The sequence below is a fragment of the Cyrtonyx montezumae genome, unplaced genomic scaffold (assembly GCF_038088225.1).
Source record: "Cyrtonyx montezumae isolate F1298 unplaced genomic scaffold, pur_monq_1.0 scaffold_3, whole genome shotgun sequence".
Classification (NCBI taxonomy): Eukaryota; Metazoa; Chordata; class Aves; order Galliformes; family Odontophoridae; genus Cyrtonyx; species Cyrtonyx montezumae.
This window is the reverse complement of record NW_027072034.1, coordinates 109,805,691-109,821,830: the sequence shown is the minus strand read 5'-3', so window position 1 is coordinate 109,821,830 and position 16,140 is coordinate 109,805,691. Positions and strand designations below refer to the sequence as shown.

Genomic DNA, 16,140 nt, shown 5'->3' with positions numbered 1-16,140 from the left:
CTAGTCTGATCACTTTTCTTATGTAAGTGATAGCATATCATTTAATCCGCACTGACCCCATGCTGGCCTGTAGCTTTGCAGAGAAGGATCTACTGAAATGTTTCTGAATAGAGTTTCTGGTGAATGGTAATCTTCAAAGATGATACAGACATTAAGAGCAATTATTCTCATATTTGGTAACCATTGGTTAGATGTGTAGTTGGAGACATTGTTTTATTTAACATTCCAACAAATCTACTAGATTTAACATCTTCAAGTAAGGCCGTAAGGAAGACCCGGGGAACTACAGGCCTGTCAGCCTGACCTCGGTATCAGGGAAAGTTATGGAACAGATGATATTGAGGGAGATCACACGACACGTGCATGGCAATAAAGGGATCAGACCCAGCCAGCACGGGTTCACCAGGGGCAGGTCGTGCTTGTCCAACCTCATCTCCTTCTATGACTGGGTGACCAGACAGGTAGATGAGGGAAAGGCTGTTGATGTAGTCTACCTGGACTTCAGCAAGGCCTTTGACACGGTCTCCCACAGTATTCTCCTAAGGAAACTGGCAGCCCGTGGTGTGGACAGGTTCACTCTTCTCTGGGTGGAGAACTGGCTGGAGGGCCGTGCCCAGAGGGTAGTGGTTAATGGAGTTAAGTCCAGCTGGCGTCCTGTAACGAGTGGTGTCCCCCAAGGGTCAGTTTTGGGGCCCATCTTGTTTAATATCTTTATTGATGACCTAGATGAGGGAATTGAGTGTACCCTCAGTAAGTTTGCAGATGACACAAAGCTGGGAGGATGTGTCAAACTGCCTGAGGGTAGGGAGGCCCTTCAGAGGGATTTGGATAGGCTGAACAGCTGGGCTGAGCAAAATGGGATGAGGTTCAATAAGACCAAGTGCCGGGTCCTGCACTTTGGCCACAATAACCCCGTGCAATGCTATAGGCTTGGGGCAGAATGGCTTGAAGAATGTAGAGAGGAAAAGGACCTGGGGGTGTTGGTTGATGCTCAGCTCAACATGAGCCGGCAGTGTGCCCAGGTGGCTAAGAAGGCCAACAGCATCCTGGCCTGTATTAGAAATAGTGTAGCCAGCAGGAGCAGGGAGGTGATCATCCCCCTGTACTCAGCTCTGGTACGGCCGCACCTCGAGTACTGTGTTCAGTTTTGGGCCCCTCACTACAAGAAGGACATTGAGGCCCTGGAGCGTGTTCAGAGAAGGGCAACAAAACTGGTGAGGGGCCTGGAGCACAAGTCTTATGAGGAGCGGCTGAGGGAGCTGGGATTGTTTAGTCTGGAGAAGAGGAGGCTCAGAGGAGACCTTATAGCACTCTACCACTTCCTGAAGGGGGGTTGTGGTGAGGAGGGGGTAGGCCTCTTCTCCCTGATAAGTAATGACAGGACGAGAGGGAATGGCCACAAGTTGCGCCAGGGAAGATTTAGATTAGACCTCAGGAAGCATTTCTTTTCTGAAAGAGTGGTCAGGCACTGGAATGGCCTGCCTAGGGAGGTGGTTGAGGCACCATCCCTAGCGCTGTTCAAGAAGCGTTTAGATGAGGTGCTTAAGGACTTAATTTAGTAGTTGGGTAGAGATAGTGATAGGAGGATGGTTGGACTAGATGATCTTATAGGTCCTTTCCAACCTTATGAACTTATGAACTTATGAACTTATGAACAAAAATGTATTTATTGCAAATGAAATCAACACTTCTGTAGGAGGAAACAAACTTCTCTAATGCCCTAGTGGTGATCTAATCTCATCAAAAACTAAGATGCAATATCAGGCTTTTGTTAACCGACAGGAAAGATCATCATTAGTTAAGATGTGATCCTTCTAATAATGCATCCTCATTTCTTAACATTGACTGCTTCTATGTTCTTCGAAATTTTTCTATGTACAAATACTTCTCTCCTTCCATGACAAAGAAATAAATAAGGGAAATTTAATTACTTAGACACATATTATGCCAACACTTCATATTCTCTTTTACTCCAGTAACAGCCGAGAATCTGACCCGTAGTCTTGCCTTTTCCCTATTATCAACCACAGGGGATGTCTTACCTGCACTCAAGCAAAACAGAAGTCCATGGTCGACTCAAATCCACAAACTGTGTAGTGGACAATCGCATGGTTGTGAAGATCACTGATTTTGGCTGTAATTCAATTCTGCCTCAAAGGAAAGGTAAAAACAATACCCTGTTAGACTGTCCTTCATGCTTTCCAACCCAGTGGAATTTTTTTATATTCATAGTACAGTAGGGCCTAATTACATCTTGTACACAGTACAAGACATACAGTACAACTTTGTTCCATGTAGCAGCCATCATATATTATATATGAAAACTCTCATAAATAACACAAAAATATAAGGAGGTGGGAAAAGAAATTAAGCAGTGTTGGTGAGAAGGAAATGGAAGATAAATTTTTAAATTGTATTTGGAAAAACAAGGGGACTTCCCTTGTGACTGAGATGCAATAAATATTTTCAGGATCTAAAGGCTTCCTGAGATGCAAATATCTCCAATAGGGCTTCATGCAAAAAGCTCCCATAAGCAGTAATGGTGGACTTATGTGAAGGAAGAAAAAGAAGTTTAGCACAACTGGGTGCTTGTCTTGTCACTGATTGGGATACGTGTTATCACAGTACTGTCTAATTTAATTTAAACACTTGTGACTCTGATCATCCTTAAAAATTAGTAATGATGTGTAATGATAACAGTGTTTGTCATTCCTTTGGTAGGAATCTAACAATATCTGTTCAGTGAGCTCAGGTTAGTTTTCACAAACATTTTCTATTTCATCTAATAATCACAGGACAATTCTGTAGAACAGAGCATTCCTTTCTACACATCTTCCCCTTTTTACTTGATCTTGAGTGCTAAGACAAGATCTTCTGAATCTGTTTAGTGGAGTTTGGAGTTTAATAAGACTATGCCATAACTGGTGTATATTATCTGAGAAGAACCTGTGGTTGCAAATGGATTGAGAGAAAAAATTTACATTGGGACACAAACCTACTCAAGAGTAGCAATAAGAACATAAGAAAAGTAAGAAAGGTGCTCTGAATGAAGATGTCCAGTTAATTCATAATTTTGCACAAGATGCACTGAAATTATATTATGATTGGATTTTAATGAATTTATCTTCTTATGCTACTCTTAAGTGCTTGGACAATCAGCCTCAAAATTTCTGTCTTCTAGTCTTCTTTCCTTGAAGAAAACTTGTTGCTTGACAAGATATCTACAGATTCATTGTGGCTGGATGTTGCAGCCTGATATCATGACACTGTTTTCAGGGTCACTATCTGTCTGTTATGATACATCATCAGCATGTCATATAAAACTGTCATACCATGGCAGTATTCTAGTTTTGAGGTACAACGGAGCTGGGTGACCTAGAAGTACAGAATAATAATTTCTGTAGAAAGAAAGTAGTTACGCACAGGTAGTATTTATGACAAGCAAAAAGCATTTGGAGATTACTTCTATAGAGTCACGATACCAAGGCTACCAGGAAATATTACAGCCTTCTCATATGACATCTTGAATAACACACTCCATGGATCTGGTTTGAGAATTTATGCTTCTGTGTGGGTTTTTTTTTTTTTTTTTTTCCCATAGCACTGGCATTCCTTCATCTTATACAGGTGCATGGGCTATTTCTAAGAAGTCCATGTGAGGTAGATAAGAGAAGCAAGTTCATTGCCAACAAATGTAACTTTTCTGGAGGTCTGAAACATCAGTGAAAAATGGTATTGTTATCAAATCCCGTGCAATTCATCATAGGTTTATAGAACCTTGATACCAGCTTCTCCAAATAATTACTAAAAGAGGAAATAAACAGTACCAGTGAGCTCAATGTTTGGTAGGAAAAGAATAAATGGAAAATGGCAAATGGATGCTTTTGGGAAGGATTACCTTTTTCAATTACTTTTCTCCTGCACCCATTTACCTTTCTTCCCACTGTCATCTGGATCTTCAGACCTGTGGACAGCTCCTGAGCATCTCCGTCATGCTGACGTATCTCAGAAGGGTGATGTGTACAGCTATGGGATTATTGCCCAAGAAATCATCCTACGCAGAGAGACCTTCTACACCAGACACTGCCAAGACACCAAAGGTAAATCCACAATTTTCTCCTCCACTGCAACATTCTATGATACTGTAGCTATAAGTAGCACATCTATAGGTTTTTGTGATAAGTGCTGTCTCTGGTAGATGCTTGAACTGGTGCTTCTTTCACTGTGTGATCAACAAAGAGCATGTTTGAAGGATATCATTGTGAAGACAATCTTCCTGTGAATTAGGTTTTTATTGAGTTTTCTTGCCCTTTCTCCTCTCCATCCCACCTCTTCCACAATGTTATAGAAGTTAAACTTATACAGAAGTTGTCTAGACTTACTGTGACATTTAAGGCTACAAAGAGTTGTGCACAACGTATAGTAGTCCACTCATAGTAGGCATCACAAATCAGCAGTGTCAAAAGAGAACAACAAAAACTCATCAGCATGACATGAGAACAACTGACATTTAAAAGTTGGCAATCCAGACTTTGTTCCAGTCTGTCAAATTAACTTTAGTAGTTTATCTTCTGTCAGAATAAGAATCTCCTCACACAGTGCATCTATTAAACCCTATTTTGTACACTTTGTGACATTGTTTTCAAATGGATCGCAGCACAGACAATACCAGTGCCCAGAAACCCATACACTATTTTATGTTACTATGTTGTAACCACCACAAAGGCATTCAGGTTTGAGATTTTCCTAGTGACAGTTACCAACAACAAGTTAAACCTTGCCCTTAACTCTGAATCATTCTGAAAGATCTGTCTTGCATTTGCTAAGACATGTAGAGCAACAGCTGTCCAGCCTATCAGCTCCTTTCCTGAGTAACATTTGAGAATAACATCTAGGCCATGCTCATCATCTTACATTGTTGCAAATTTGTGCTCTTATTTAAGGAAATTCAGTATTTCACATCATCAACTCTCTAATATATAAGTGGGTGTAGGAGAGATCAGAAATACCTGTTCTCCTTTGACAAAATTATTCATGTCCTTGCGCTGTGTGAGAGATGGTCCCCCGAACTGCATGCAAAGAAGACTGGGTAGAGAAATTAAAAGTCCTTCCTTTCCTTTTCTTGTTTTCCATTGACTAAGGAGATTGGATTCTCCTAGAACCTTTTTCTTCTAACCATTATTGGGTGTTATGAGGTAGATATTGATCTAATAGCTACTTTATTATTTGCAATTTTTGATTCTGCAGCTTCAGTAACTATATTCAGCCTGGTTTCAGCAGTTCATCAGATTTAATGTAATGGAAAGGAGTGAGTTATTATATTTTGTTGAAGTGGCTCATCATTAATACATCAGGATTCATTCATAAGGCAAGACAAGGCAGCAAGAGAGTACACCATACTTACTCAAATGTCTTCACATTTTGTTTGTGTGATCATCTAGTTTTGGGAAAGAGTAGTTCAGATCAGGCGTGATCATTAATTTGCAAATATCTAAGTTAAAAAGAAGGAAAAGAATGCAAAATTAGTCAATGGTAATGGGCAAGGAAATGTCCCTGATGCATGTTACATTCATTTAAGTGTCCTGTGAAAGTCTTTCAGTAGCTAGACAATCAGAAATTAAGTTCTGCAAGCTAAAAGATATGATATGGACTGATATAACTGCTTCTCCAGGTCTTTGCTGGCAGCAGCAAGGACTATGATTTAAGCCTGTACCTAGCATCCACCCACAATTGGGAAAATTAAGCTAAATTTTCAAGTACTCAGAGAAATAATTATTTCAAAATGCAAGCAAATATTGACCAACTTATTGTACAATAAAGTTATTACTGAGTGAAAAGAGATCCCACAAAGAGAATGGGCATGCAGAACTGTATTTCTAATCTATAGATGTATCTGGTTCACAGTCCTTCACTGACTTCTTTGTGAGACAGCTGTTAGACCAGCTGCTGCTCCACTCTTCTGCAGAAACACCTCATTCACTCTTATGACTGAAATCCTGTCATGAGTGAACACACAACTCACGCTCCTTGCTCCACTACTTCTTGCCACTGGCTAATTGCAGTGTGCTAATAATTGGTTTTGCTTCCTCTTTCAGATGTATATGCAGCTTGGCAATCTATTGCATTCCTCTTGCATTCATGAGACTTACCCATGTTCTACTGTCTCTTCGCTCACAGAATCTGGGCTTTTCTGTGTGACCCTTAAAGTTTCCTACTTCTTCTCTAGTCTGTAACTTCTGCACCATAAGCTACTGCATTTTTTTTAGGGTGATGACTCACACTGGGCATGCTTAGGCATCCCTAGCTACTCTATACATGTATGAACCACCACGATGGCAAATCTTCCTCATCTCATTATATGCATCCTTTGGCAAAATTGTCTCCCAAATATAATCAAGCATCATTAATAAATATGTTTCACACTTGCAATTTCTCTCTCTTCCTTACAGGTCAAAAAGATCTTCTCTTTTGATACTCCCTCCCTCTGAAGCTCTTGAGAGAACTTTTTTTTTTTCCCTTTATCTCTTTAAATTGTTCTGCAAATGCTGTCTGTATTCTGATGTATTCAGATTTCAGATAACTTTCGTAGTATGGATTTCATGAATATGAGTGCAAATGAGCTAACAAATCCAATGTTTTTAAACCATACGTGTTAATAGCTTAGGTTTCAGGAAGTTGAGCATCTGGAGGATGCTTTGAAGTGATCTTGTGAGAATTGTAGGTCTGCATGCTTTTGATCTTTTTGTAATATTCTAGTGGGCTTCTCACGTGGTTTTTTACTATAGCTGTACTGCTGAGAGGCACACTAATAATACCTAATATTCATTTGGGAGGATGCCACAAACATGTCTACATGAACAATAAATACTTGAGTGCATTCCTATTCATTTTGTTTTCAGGGGCATTCAAGCCAGCTTGTTATGATCTTACACCTTATTTTTAGAAAAACTCCAGAGTTGAAATTAACATCAAAGAGAAGGGAACCACCTTCAATCTTCTGTTTGAACAGTAACTTGCAACACATTATAGAATGCTATCCACACGAAATTTTCTTCCTATGCTTTTTTTTTTTCCTTTTAATTAAACTTTTCATCTTTTTATTTTTATTTTTTTAGAGAAACTTTACAGAGTGGAGAATGACAAAGGAGTGAAGCCTTTCCGACCAGACCTATCCTTAGAATCAGTGGGAGAAAGAGAGATGGAAGTAAGCTAATCATTAACAAATTCTCTTTCTATGTGAAGGGTAGAATTCCTGCCCAAACTAGTGTTCATGATCACAAGAAGTTGAAAGCTATGCACATTGTATGCCAAATGCCCTAACCTCATGGGAAGAAACAGTATTCTGTAGCTGTTACTAGTGAAATGAAACAAAACTAATGAATATTTTTCTTCCTTCTTTAGTGTATTCTGTGCAGCAACACTTCAGTTTTTTTTCTAGTGATGGTTTAAAAACTAAAATGTGTCAAAAGTAGATCTCTCATGAACTTTTCATAAATTTGGATATCTTAAAAAAAGGCAAATGTATCAAACAATGCTCCCCTGTCTCTCCTGAATTCACAACTAACTATACTCAGTTTGTCTGAGTCAAAGGAGGTCTTACAGTAAAAATGGAACAAGTACTTACTTCGTTTAGTATAGTCTTAGGGCTGAGAACAGATAGCTATACCATAAGGAGAGTGTTATACTGATATATGAACAATTATGTATCATCATGTAGTGAGGGTTGTATATTTGTGTGTGGGAAAGCAGCAGTCTGACCTGCATAGGAAAGGATCTGGGATGGATCAGTTTTCTGATCCAGTGTACGATGTACTCACAAAGAGACTGTGTTGCAATAGTTCAGGGAAGGACTATCATTATCTTTTGAAAGTACTATCAAGTAGTAGTATTGCTTACTTATCTTTGTATTACCGTGGTGGTTCTTTTGAAATCTGGTATTATTCCAGGGTGCTAAACTGATATATAAACTTTACATAATGCATGAGAATCATGAGGGATGATATCTCAGGGGAACTGGTGGCAGTACAACACATTTCACAGAGGATTCATCTCACCTATCTTCAGACATCTACAAGCTGTATATCTCATTGTGACCTAGCCACCATAGGTCCCTTTTACATCTGATAAGAGAATACTCATCCATATGACTATTTGGAACTATTTCATATTTTTAAATCAAGATGCCTTTCTCTCTACTGATTGCAAATGTTACTCAGGGCAGCTATGCCAGACACAGGTATTTAACTTTTAAACAAAACTACAAGTGGGATTTGCCTCAGGTAGCTTTAGGCATCTGCAGTGCACATATCTGTATTTGAACTACTTACTCCATAGTCACTGGAAAAAAGATACTGACACTTCCATGGTGCTACTCTTCTGATCTCTTCTGGATGGCTTTAAGATGGGATAAAAGATAGCTCAAATCTACCTCTTTCCATTTATGATATAGCTCTGAAGACTTATTGCTTGTGAGCAGATGTCTGTATTGCAGACATCAGCATATTCAGCTGATGAACCCCACTATTTCTGGCTGAGTCGCCAGTTTCAGAAAATTCCCAAACTCAGAGTACTGGAAATATAATTATCACAGCATTTATTTCCATGTCAGTAACTATACCTGGCACCATACTCACCTTTCATTTACGTATTGCAAATTCAACTTCAGATCATGTCACTAGCCGCCACAGAGTTAAGTTTCAGATGCCTGTAATGCATGTCCCAACCACAGATTCATAGCGGTTAGTCACACATTTCAATATGTTGCTTATCAAGAGTAACTGGAAATTCCCTGATGAACAAGTACTATTTAGCTCCATTATCTTTCTATACCCACCACTCAGTTGGACTTTCCTTAAATTTTCATTTGAAGGTATATACACTAGTGAAGAGCTGTTGGGAAGAAGATCCAGAGAAAAGACCTGACTTTAAGAAAATTGAGAATATTCTGGCTAAAATATTCAGGTGAGCATCTGGGGCTCAATTTTTCAAGTTGCTCCAAACTCCTCCTGAGTGCTATAAAGCTTGTATTTTTAAGTATGTAAGCTGATGTTAACATGTTCCAATTACTGTCATCACTTTGATTTATTCTTTGCCAAAAAAAGTAGGTGAGCATATATATATGTGTATGTACACATGTGAACGTGTGCAGCTATGCATGTATTAGCTGAGTGAGGGTGAGATGATCAGCATGCCTCAAATTGGCACATTGTGAAAGTAGCAAGCTGGATAATTAAAGATTCAAGCCAGTCAAATAATTTACCTCCTGTTTCTAGTCAGGAGTTGGATAGTGAGTCACATTGTCTAAGTTTTGGGAAATAAAGGCACATAAATGTTTGGAGGATAATTTGAAAGTTTGAATGAGCTGAGTTGTGCCATAAATGACCATTCAGATGGTCCCACATTGAGCTGACTAGAAGTGTTCTGTTGTACCTCAACAGAGGAGTTAAATTATGGGGTTTTGTAGGTATAAAGTTGCAGGATAATAAAAGCCATAACTGAATAAAACCTACAAGGTCATAAAGACCTTTCACCTGGCTACTGCTACATTGTTCCTAGAGTTTAATCTGAATTAGTTAGATACCCAGTCAGCTTTTAATCACTCTCTTTGGAAACTGCTTCCTAGTTTTTAAAATTCTCATCATCTAACACAAACTCACATTATTTTACACTTTACATGGGCAGAAGGAAAACTACACTACGCAAAACCAAATGTATCAGTTGAGCAAATCATGCTCATTTCCTAAGCCTCCATCCTACAAGAGGACGGAGGTTGCCTCTTGCCACATGCAGGAAGGTGTTCTTCTCATGAGGGGTCTCAGTGCATCTGTGACAGGAAAACTCATCTAAAGTAAGAGTGGCTCTAAAGTCTTACTAGAAAAAACAATGATCTGATATTTCCAGTCAGTCTGGCCCCATCTACTTTCAAACTACTATCACAGATGGGTTATGAGTGGCCCATGTTACTGTGCTTCTGCTTCTACATTACGCTTCTGACTGGAATCTACTGAATCTTGTGACCAAAATATTGGACTAATTATTCTGTTGAATTGTTCTGACTTCTGCAGAGGTAGTCCCAAATTTGTCTTAGTCTTTCTGGCTAAAATCCCCATTTAAATGTGACATGCAGTTTTCTATCCATCTTCTTTAGCTTCCTCTTTGGATTTGAGTTTGTGCAAATGAATGCTTAAGGATTATCCAAGGTAACCTGGACTTGGTATTATTAGCAGGGCTATGAGTCGAAGGTGCTATAAGAATTAGCAGCTCTGAGTGACTAGTGTGGGCCACAGACTTTTAATTCATTAACGTAAGTCCTCCAAGCAACAAGAAACCATGCATTTTAAGCACTTTCATGCTAACCATACAGAAGTTAAATGCCGGAGAAGTTTTGTTGTCTCCCTCAATAATATACTTCCATCAGACTTTCTTTTTGGCTCCTGCTCATTTCTATTATTCCCAGTAACTACCATGGCCAGACCAATGAAAGCTACATGGATACCCTGATCCGACGTCTACAGCTGTATTCCCGGAATCTGGAGCACCTGGTGGAGGAGAGGACAGAGCTATACAAAGCAGAACGAGACAGAGCAGACAGGCTTAATTTCATGTTACTTCCAAGGTTAGTATTGAGCAGCAGGAATTTTCCTGACATTTTATTCATATATATCAATCACCTGATTCTTGAAGAGTGAAGGGTGGGATTAATAGTAACCTCATATTAATTCAGTTTATAGAGTGAATTGCTACTTCCTTTGTTCTAATTCTCCCCTCCTTACAGACAATATGTCAGATTTAAGAAGTGTCATCACCTCTCTATCTCTGTATGGTTCATTTGAGGACAATGGGTAGCAGGCAAGAAAAATGTGTTTTTTTTAAAACAGATAAAATCATAGACCTTCTATAGACTTTCCATCCTGGTCTGATTTCCAATGAAGACCACTTCCATACTACGTTAATCCCCTGCCTAGGGCTCTGATTAAGTTCAGGATTTAAATGTAATGTTAGAGTAAAAAAGATTTACTGAACTGCTGCCTTAATTATGAAATATAATGTAAGCTCAAATAAACTATATCTCATATATAGTTACAGTATGATGATTTAAGCCAAGGAAGAAAAAAAATTCAGTTGGGAAGCCAATGCAAAGTATCTTTAGTCATCCATAAAACGTATTTGCCTGAAAAATGGTGGAATTGTATCGAGGCCATTGTTACTCACTTCTTGTTAAGGCTGTTAGTATCAGATACGTCTTGCTAACATTTATATTGCAACTGACAAGCACCTTCAAGCTTGTGCACACTGCCCTAACTCAGAAAATTACATGCCCTACTTGAACGTTACTGACACTGAAAAAGAATTTTTTTAAATGAAGATTAACTGTATCAGTCCTTCTCATTTTATCAGTGTATCGATCTGTTCTGCAGCTTGGCAGCATTTTGAATTAATGAAAGCTTTCAATTTCACATAATCATTGTAAATTCTAATTGACAGACAGGTGAACCAGTCTGCCCAAGCAGCTGTATTCTTTTTAGTAGGAAGGTATACAGAAAACATGCAAATGTGCAAAGTGACATTGTGTTTAATGCTCAAAGCTATCAAGTGCTCAACAAATAGCCCAGAAAGAAGATAGGAAAACTGTGTCTTCTCACCAGAGGTATGCAAAATTTTGTGCAATGAAGGCTGGTTACTCTCTCCATTTTCCTCAGACACTTGTAGGATCCTAATGCTTCATGAAGACTTAATTTTTTCTCCTTGTCAGTATGGAGTCAACTATCCTGCAAATTCAGAAGCAGGTAGTCTGGTGTGACTGTCAGGTGTGACGGCAACCTCATTTAAATCTTTTTTTAATACCAATACAAAAATGAAGTATTATGATATTATCCCATTCCAAGACACTCTGAAGTCCTTTGAGCAAAAGGTCAGGGATGCTTACAAGGACATGGAGAGCGACTTATTTCTCACAAATTTCCTTCCCTCTAATCTGATCTTACTAGGCAGGAAAGAAGAATGTATCACTGAGGTCTCTGTTCTCTGATGAAGTTTCACACCAAAGCAGTACTTGGACCCCTTATCTTCCTCAACCTCTATGCAGGGGATTTTGCAAGACTATAGTGCATTAACTGATGCTAGTACATGCTGAGGTCCCTGGCTGAAAGGCATTACAGACATCTGAAATGCTATTACAATGGCAGTTTTCAGCAAACTATTTGATGTCTCCTACTCAGAAAGCAATGATGTTGTTGAATTGTGTGAGAAAATTCCCTTAATGTTAAACACTGTGTTCTGTCTTCCTGCCTTCTCTATTTCCACAGGCCAGTAGTAAAATCTTTGAAGGAGACTGGCCTGGTAGAGCCAGAGCTATTTGAAGAAGTCACTATCTACTTCAGTGACATTGTTGGCTTCACCACACTCTGCAAATACAGCACCCCTATGGAGGTAGTAGATATGCTGAATGACATCTACAAGAACTTTGATCACATTCTGGACCATCATGATGTTTACAAGGTGATTAGCGCCTCGCTTTTGCTCAGTTAACAACCAAGCAACACAGAAATCTAACAGGCCAAGATTACCTCATTTCAGTATGTTTGCGTGTTGACTTTATATACCAGGGGGTCACAGATTCCTTAAGTGAAATACCATGTACTGCCATAAATGCTCATATACAGAAAGGTGTTAGCTACCTTAAACTAAACCATCCTGCTGACTAGGGATCAGGTTTAATTGTGAGCAAGGGGATACGAAAAAACATTTCTGCTTTCAACAGAATATGTTCTTTGCATATCGTAATTTCTAATTGTGTTTCTGCAGGTAGAAACCATTGGTGATGCTTACATGGTGGTGAGTGGTTTACCAAAGAGGAATGGCAACCGACATGCAGTAGACATTTCCATGATGGCTCTGGACATCCTCAGCTTCATAGGGTCCTTTGAGCTGCGACACCTGCCTGGTCTGCCTGTTTGGATTCGCATTGGAATTCACTCTGGTACACAGTGGTGCTACATCCACAGTGACAATGCAGTTGCTTTGTATTTGAACTTAACAGAATAGATATCTATGGAAGATATGGGTGGACATCATACAACTGTTTTCCCCATGAAGAATCAGGTTGAAAACACTGTTCCTGGGGAAAGGTTAACAGAAGTAAATAAGCCACTTGTTTGCTCCTGTCTAGTGAAATAGCCCAAATCTATTCAGTATGATCAATTATTGATTGATCAATAATCAATCACAGATTATTCCTACCTGACCAAGGCAGAAATCAGCCACAGCCAAATATGCTTGTCTGGCCACAGAATACATGCCTTTGTCTGAGGCTTTAGGAGACAGAAGTTTTAATTACACCTATGTGGGAATTTGTGCTTCAATTAATCCAGAAAAATATTTCTTCTCTAAGACAAACTGCTCAACAGTCTCAAAGACTTTGGGAAAGCATCTTTCATTTTTGCTTGTTTCATCAGTTATCTAAACAGCTGCCAACGGAGGAACATGACAGTGAAAGCAACTGGGCACTGGGATGCCCTTTACGGCAACAATATGAAACCCCTCTATAATTAAGCTCATTATTTCTTTTGCTCCCAAAACTGACAGTAACAGAATTTTCTCCTGCTCAGAGATTATGTTTAAATGCAATTAATACTGTGCACTTCGTCCCATTTTGATTCTGCAAGATGAGCAGAGCTAGGCCTGGTTTGGACAGAAATGGGAGATGTCCAGATAGGTTAGTGGTAGAGAACAATGCCACTGGTGAGGAACACATTGCTCCAGTAGGTACTGCAGTGTTCTGCAATAGGGAGAGACACCTTTCAAGCTAGTAAGTCTCTTGACCAACCTTGTTTTCATTCTATGAATCCCATTTCTAGGTCCATGTGCAGCTGGTGTGGTAGGAATAAAGATGCCTCGTTACTGTTTGTTTGGAGATACGGTGAACACAGCTTCACGGATGGAATCCACAGGCTTGCGTAAGGATTTAAGTTTATCTGTCCATATAACAGGACCAAAGACTATTGGTTAGTTTGTGAACAAAGTATCTGTTTTCAGCCAAGAACAATTTGTTATCAGCTTGCAAATGTTTTAAAGATGAAGAAGTCCTGTTCTAATTACCAATTGCTTTGCTGTCCTGATGGGCAATGAAGAATTGTTCCTTGTTCCTGCTCCAGTGCTGGTAATAGGGAGTTTGTAGGCTGGATTTTGCTGGCTGAGTTTCTCTGGCAGATGTGCTACTGATGTTTTCGGATTTCATTTTACTGTATGAATGCTGGATTTTGGTTCAACCTAGAACTGCATTACAGCTTTGTTGTGTAAATATGTTGACTGTATATTTTAAGTTGAAGCAGTTGCTTCTTCAACTACACCATTAGGGGCCTGTGCCAAGAGACAATTTATCTTCCTTCTGCCCAGTGTCTTCATATGAATATTCTCTTTGTAGGATTCTTCCATAATATTATTTTCCTTTTTGGCATATAAGCACTACAGATTCATTCTCAGACTGAGCTTTCACTGTCTATATTTTAGCTTTAAGGATTCATGTAAGTGGTTCCACAGTTGCCATCCTGAAAAGAACAGACTGCAGATTCCAATATGAAATGAGAGGAGAAACATACCTGAAGGTAACCTTTGCCATGCACGTGCACAGAGAAGAGGAACAGTATAAAAGAATGACATAGCTTAGAGTACTCTGCAGCTTAATTAACAGCTAGGGAACAAGTGTTAACAGATCAGTCTGTAGCATAAGCTTTAGTTGTTGAAGACACTTCTATAACAATGATGCAGGCAATGAAAAGCTGCCCAAGAAAAAATTAAGGTTGCATAAAGATGTAGAGAATAAACAAAATATGTAACTGAAAGTTATAGAGTAATAGTAATGGTGAATTGCGCTGATGAAAGAGAAGCTGAATCTATTATTAATTTGCTCTTGCTCTGATATCTGTCTACCTGTGTATCTATTCATTTCAGTCTACGTAACTTAGCAGATGTTTGTACTTGGGAAATGATAGCAAGTAGCACAGTTCATCTCTCCCATGGCTTTAGGTCATAGAACAAGTGAATGTGCAGTTGCATCTCATACACTGTTTTTCTTTCCACATCCTATTTTTAATCCTTTGCTGTGAACAAAGGCAAACACAGCAATGTGCAATACTGAGTTACTGAAGTAAATGAACTACAGGAAATTGCTGACTAATCCCTAAATTGTGCTTTCTCTTCTTTGTCATGCCTATTTAGGGCAGAGGAACTGAGATTACCTACTGGTTAACGGGTACTGAAGACAAGGAATATAATCTCCCAACACCTCCTTCAGTGTAAGCTGAGCTGGCTTTTGTTGTTGTTGTTGTTTGTTTGTTTGTTTTTATATGTGAAAAGGAAAGAGAAATTCACAGTCTTTGAACTTTAGACATAAATGTTCTTCTTTGGAGCTTGTGGATATAAGCATGTAAATATTCATGACCGTATTAGGTCTGGGACTATGCATGTGCTGCAGGTTGTTTGTGTGCTAAATGGGTTCATTCAAAGGATAATAAGACATACAGGGCAACTTGCTGATGTGATAAATACAGGAGATGGACATAAAAATTAAAAATATTAATATTCCATACCATATAACAACATTTGTTTTGTAAACATATGTATACAAGTGATTCTCAATGCAATTACTCACCAATTGCTGACTGTCACCCTGAGCAGTGACTTCCCTCCTGGCGTACTTCCCACAGTTTGATAGTTTTCACATGACGCTGTATAGTATGGGATATCCCTTTGGTCACTTTAGAGCAGCTGTCCTGGTTCTGTTCCCTCCCAGATTCTTGTGCCATCTCAGTCCCCTTGCTGGCAGGGCAGTACAAGAAGCTGAAAAACTGAAATGTCCTTGGTTCTGTATGGTGCAACAACAAAAATGTCACTGTTATCAATATTATTTTTCTCCCAGAGCCAAAACACGGCATCAAATCAGACACAATGAAGAAAATCAACTCTGTCCCAGTTGAAACTGGGACAGTTCCCCAAAACTTTAACCCTAACTGTACCTGTGTGCCACTTTGACTGGAAGACAGTTTAAATCATGTTTTCTTTTCCATGCAAATAACACTAATTTTATTCCAGCTAATGACACTTCTACAGATCTTCTCTGAGAAGATGATAATTAATCTGTAT

At 39.1% G+C, this 16,140-nt stretch overlaps 1 protein-coding gene across 1 annotated transcript in view; it reads left to right on the top strand.

The window, feature by feature from the left end:
* The window catches only part of GUCY2C (guanylate cyclase 2C), a 44,054-nt gene that overhangs the window by 27,141 nt on the left and 773 nt on the right, over positions 1–16,140 (top strand). Inside the window, exons 17-26 of the mRNA XM_065742788.1 lie at positions 2,031–2,163; positions 3,963–4,100; positions 7,116–7,204; positions 8,870–8,961; positions 10,457–10,615; positions 12,306–12,498; positions 12,805–12,979; positions 13,857–13,955; positions 14,509–14,603; positions 15,217–15,293. Of these exons, the coding sequence (XP_065598860.1) occupies positions 2,031–2,163; positions 3,963–4,100; positions 7,116–7,204; positions 8,870–8,961; positions 10,457–10,615; positions 12,306–12,498; positions 12,805–12,979; positions 13,857–13,955; positions 14,509–14,603; positions 15,217–15,293 (1,250 nt within the window). The remainder of the gene's footprint in view (positions 1–2,030; positions 2,164–3,962; positions 4,101–7,115; positions 7,205–8,869; positions 8,962–10,456; positions 10,616–12,305; positions 12,499–12,804; positions 12,980–13,856; positions 13,956–14,508; positions 14,604–15,216; positions 15,294–16,140) is intronic.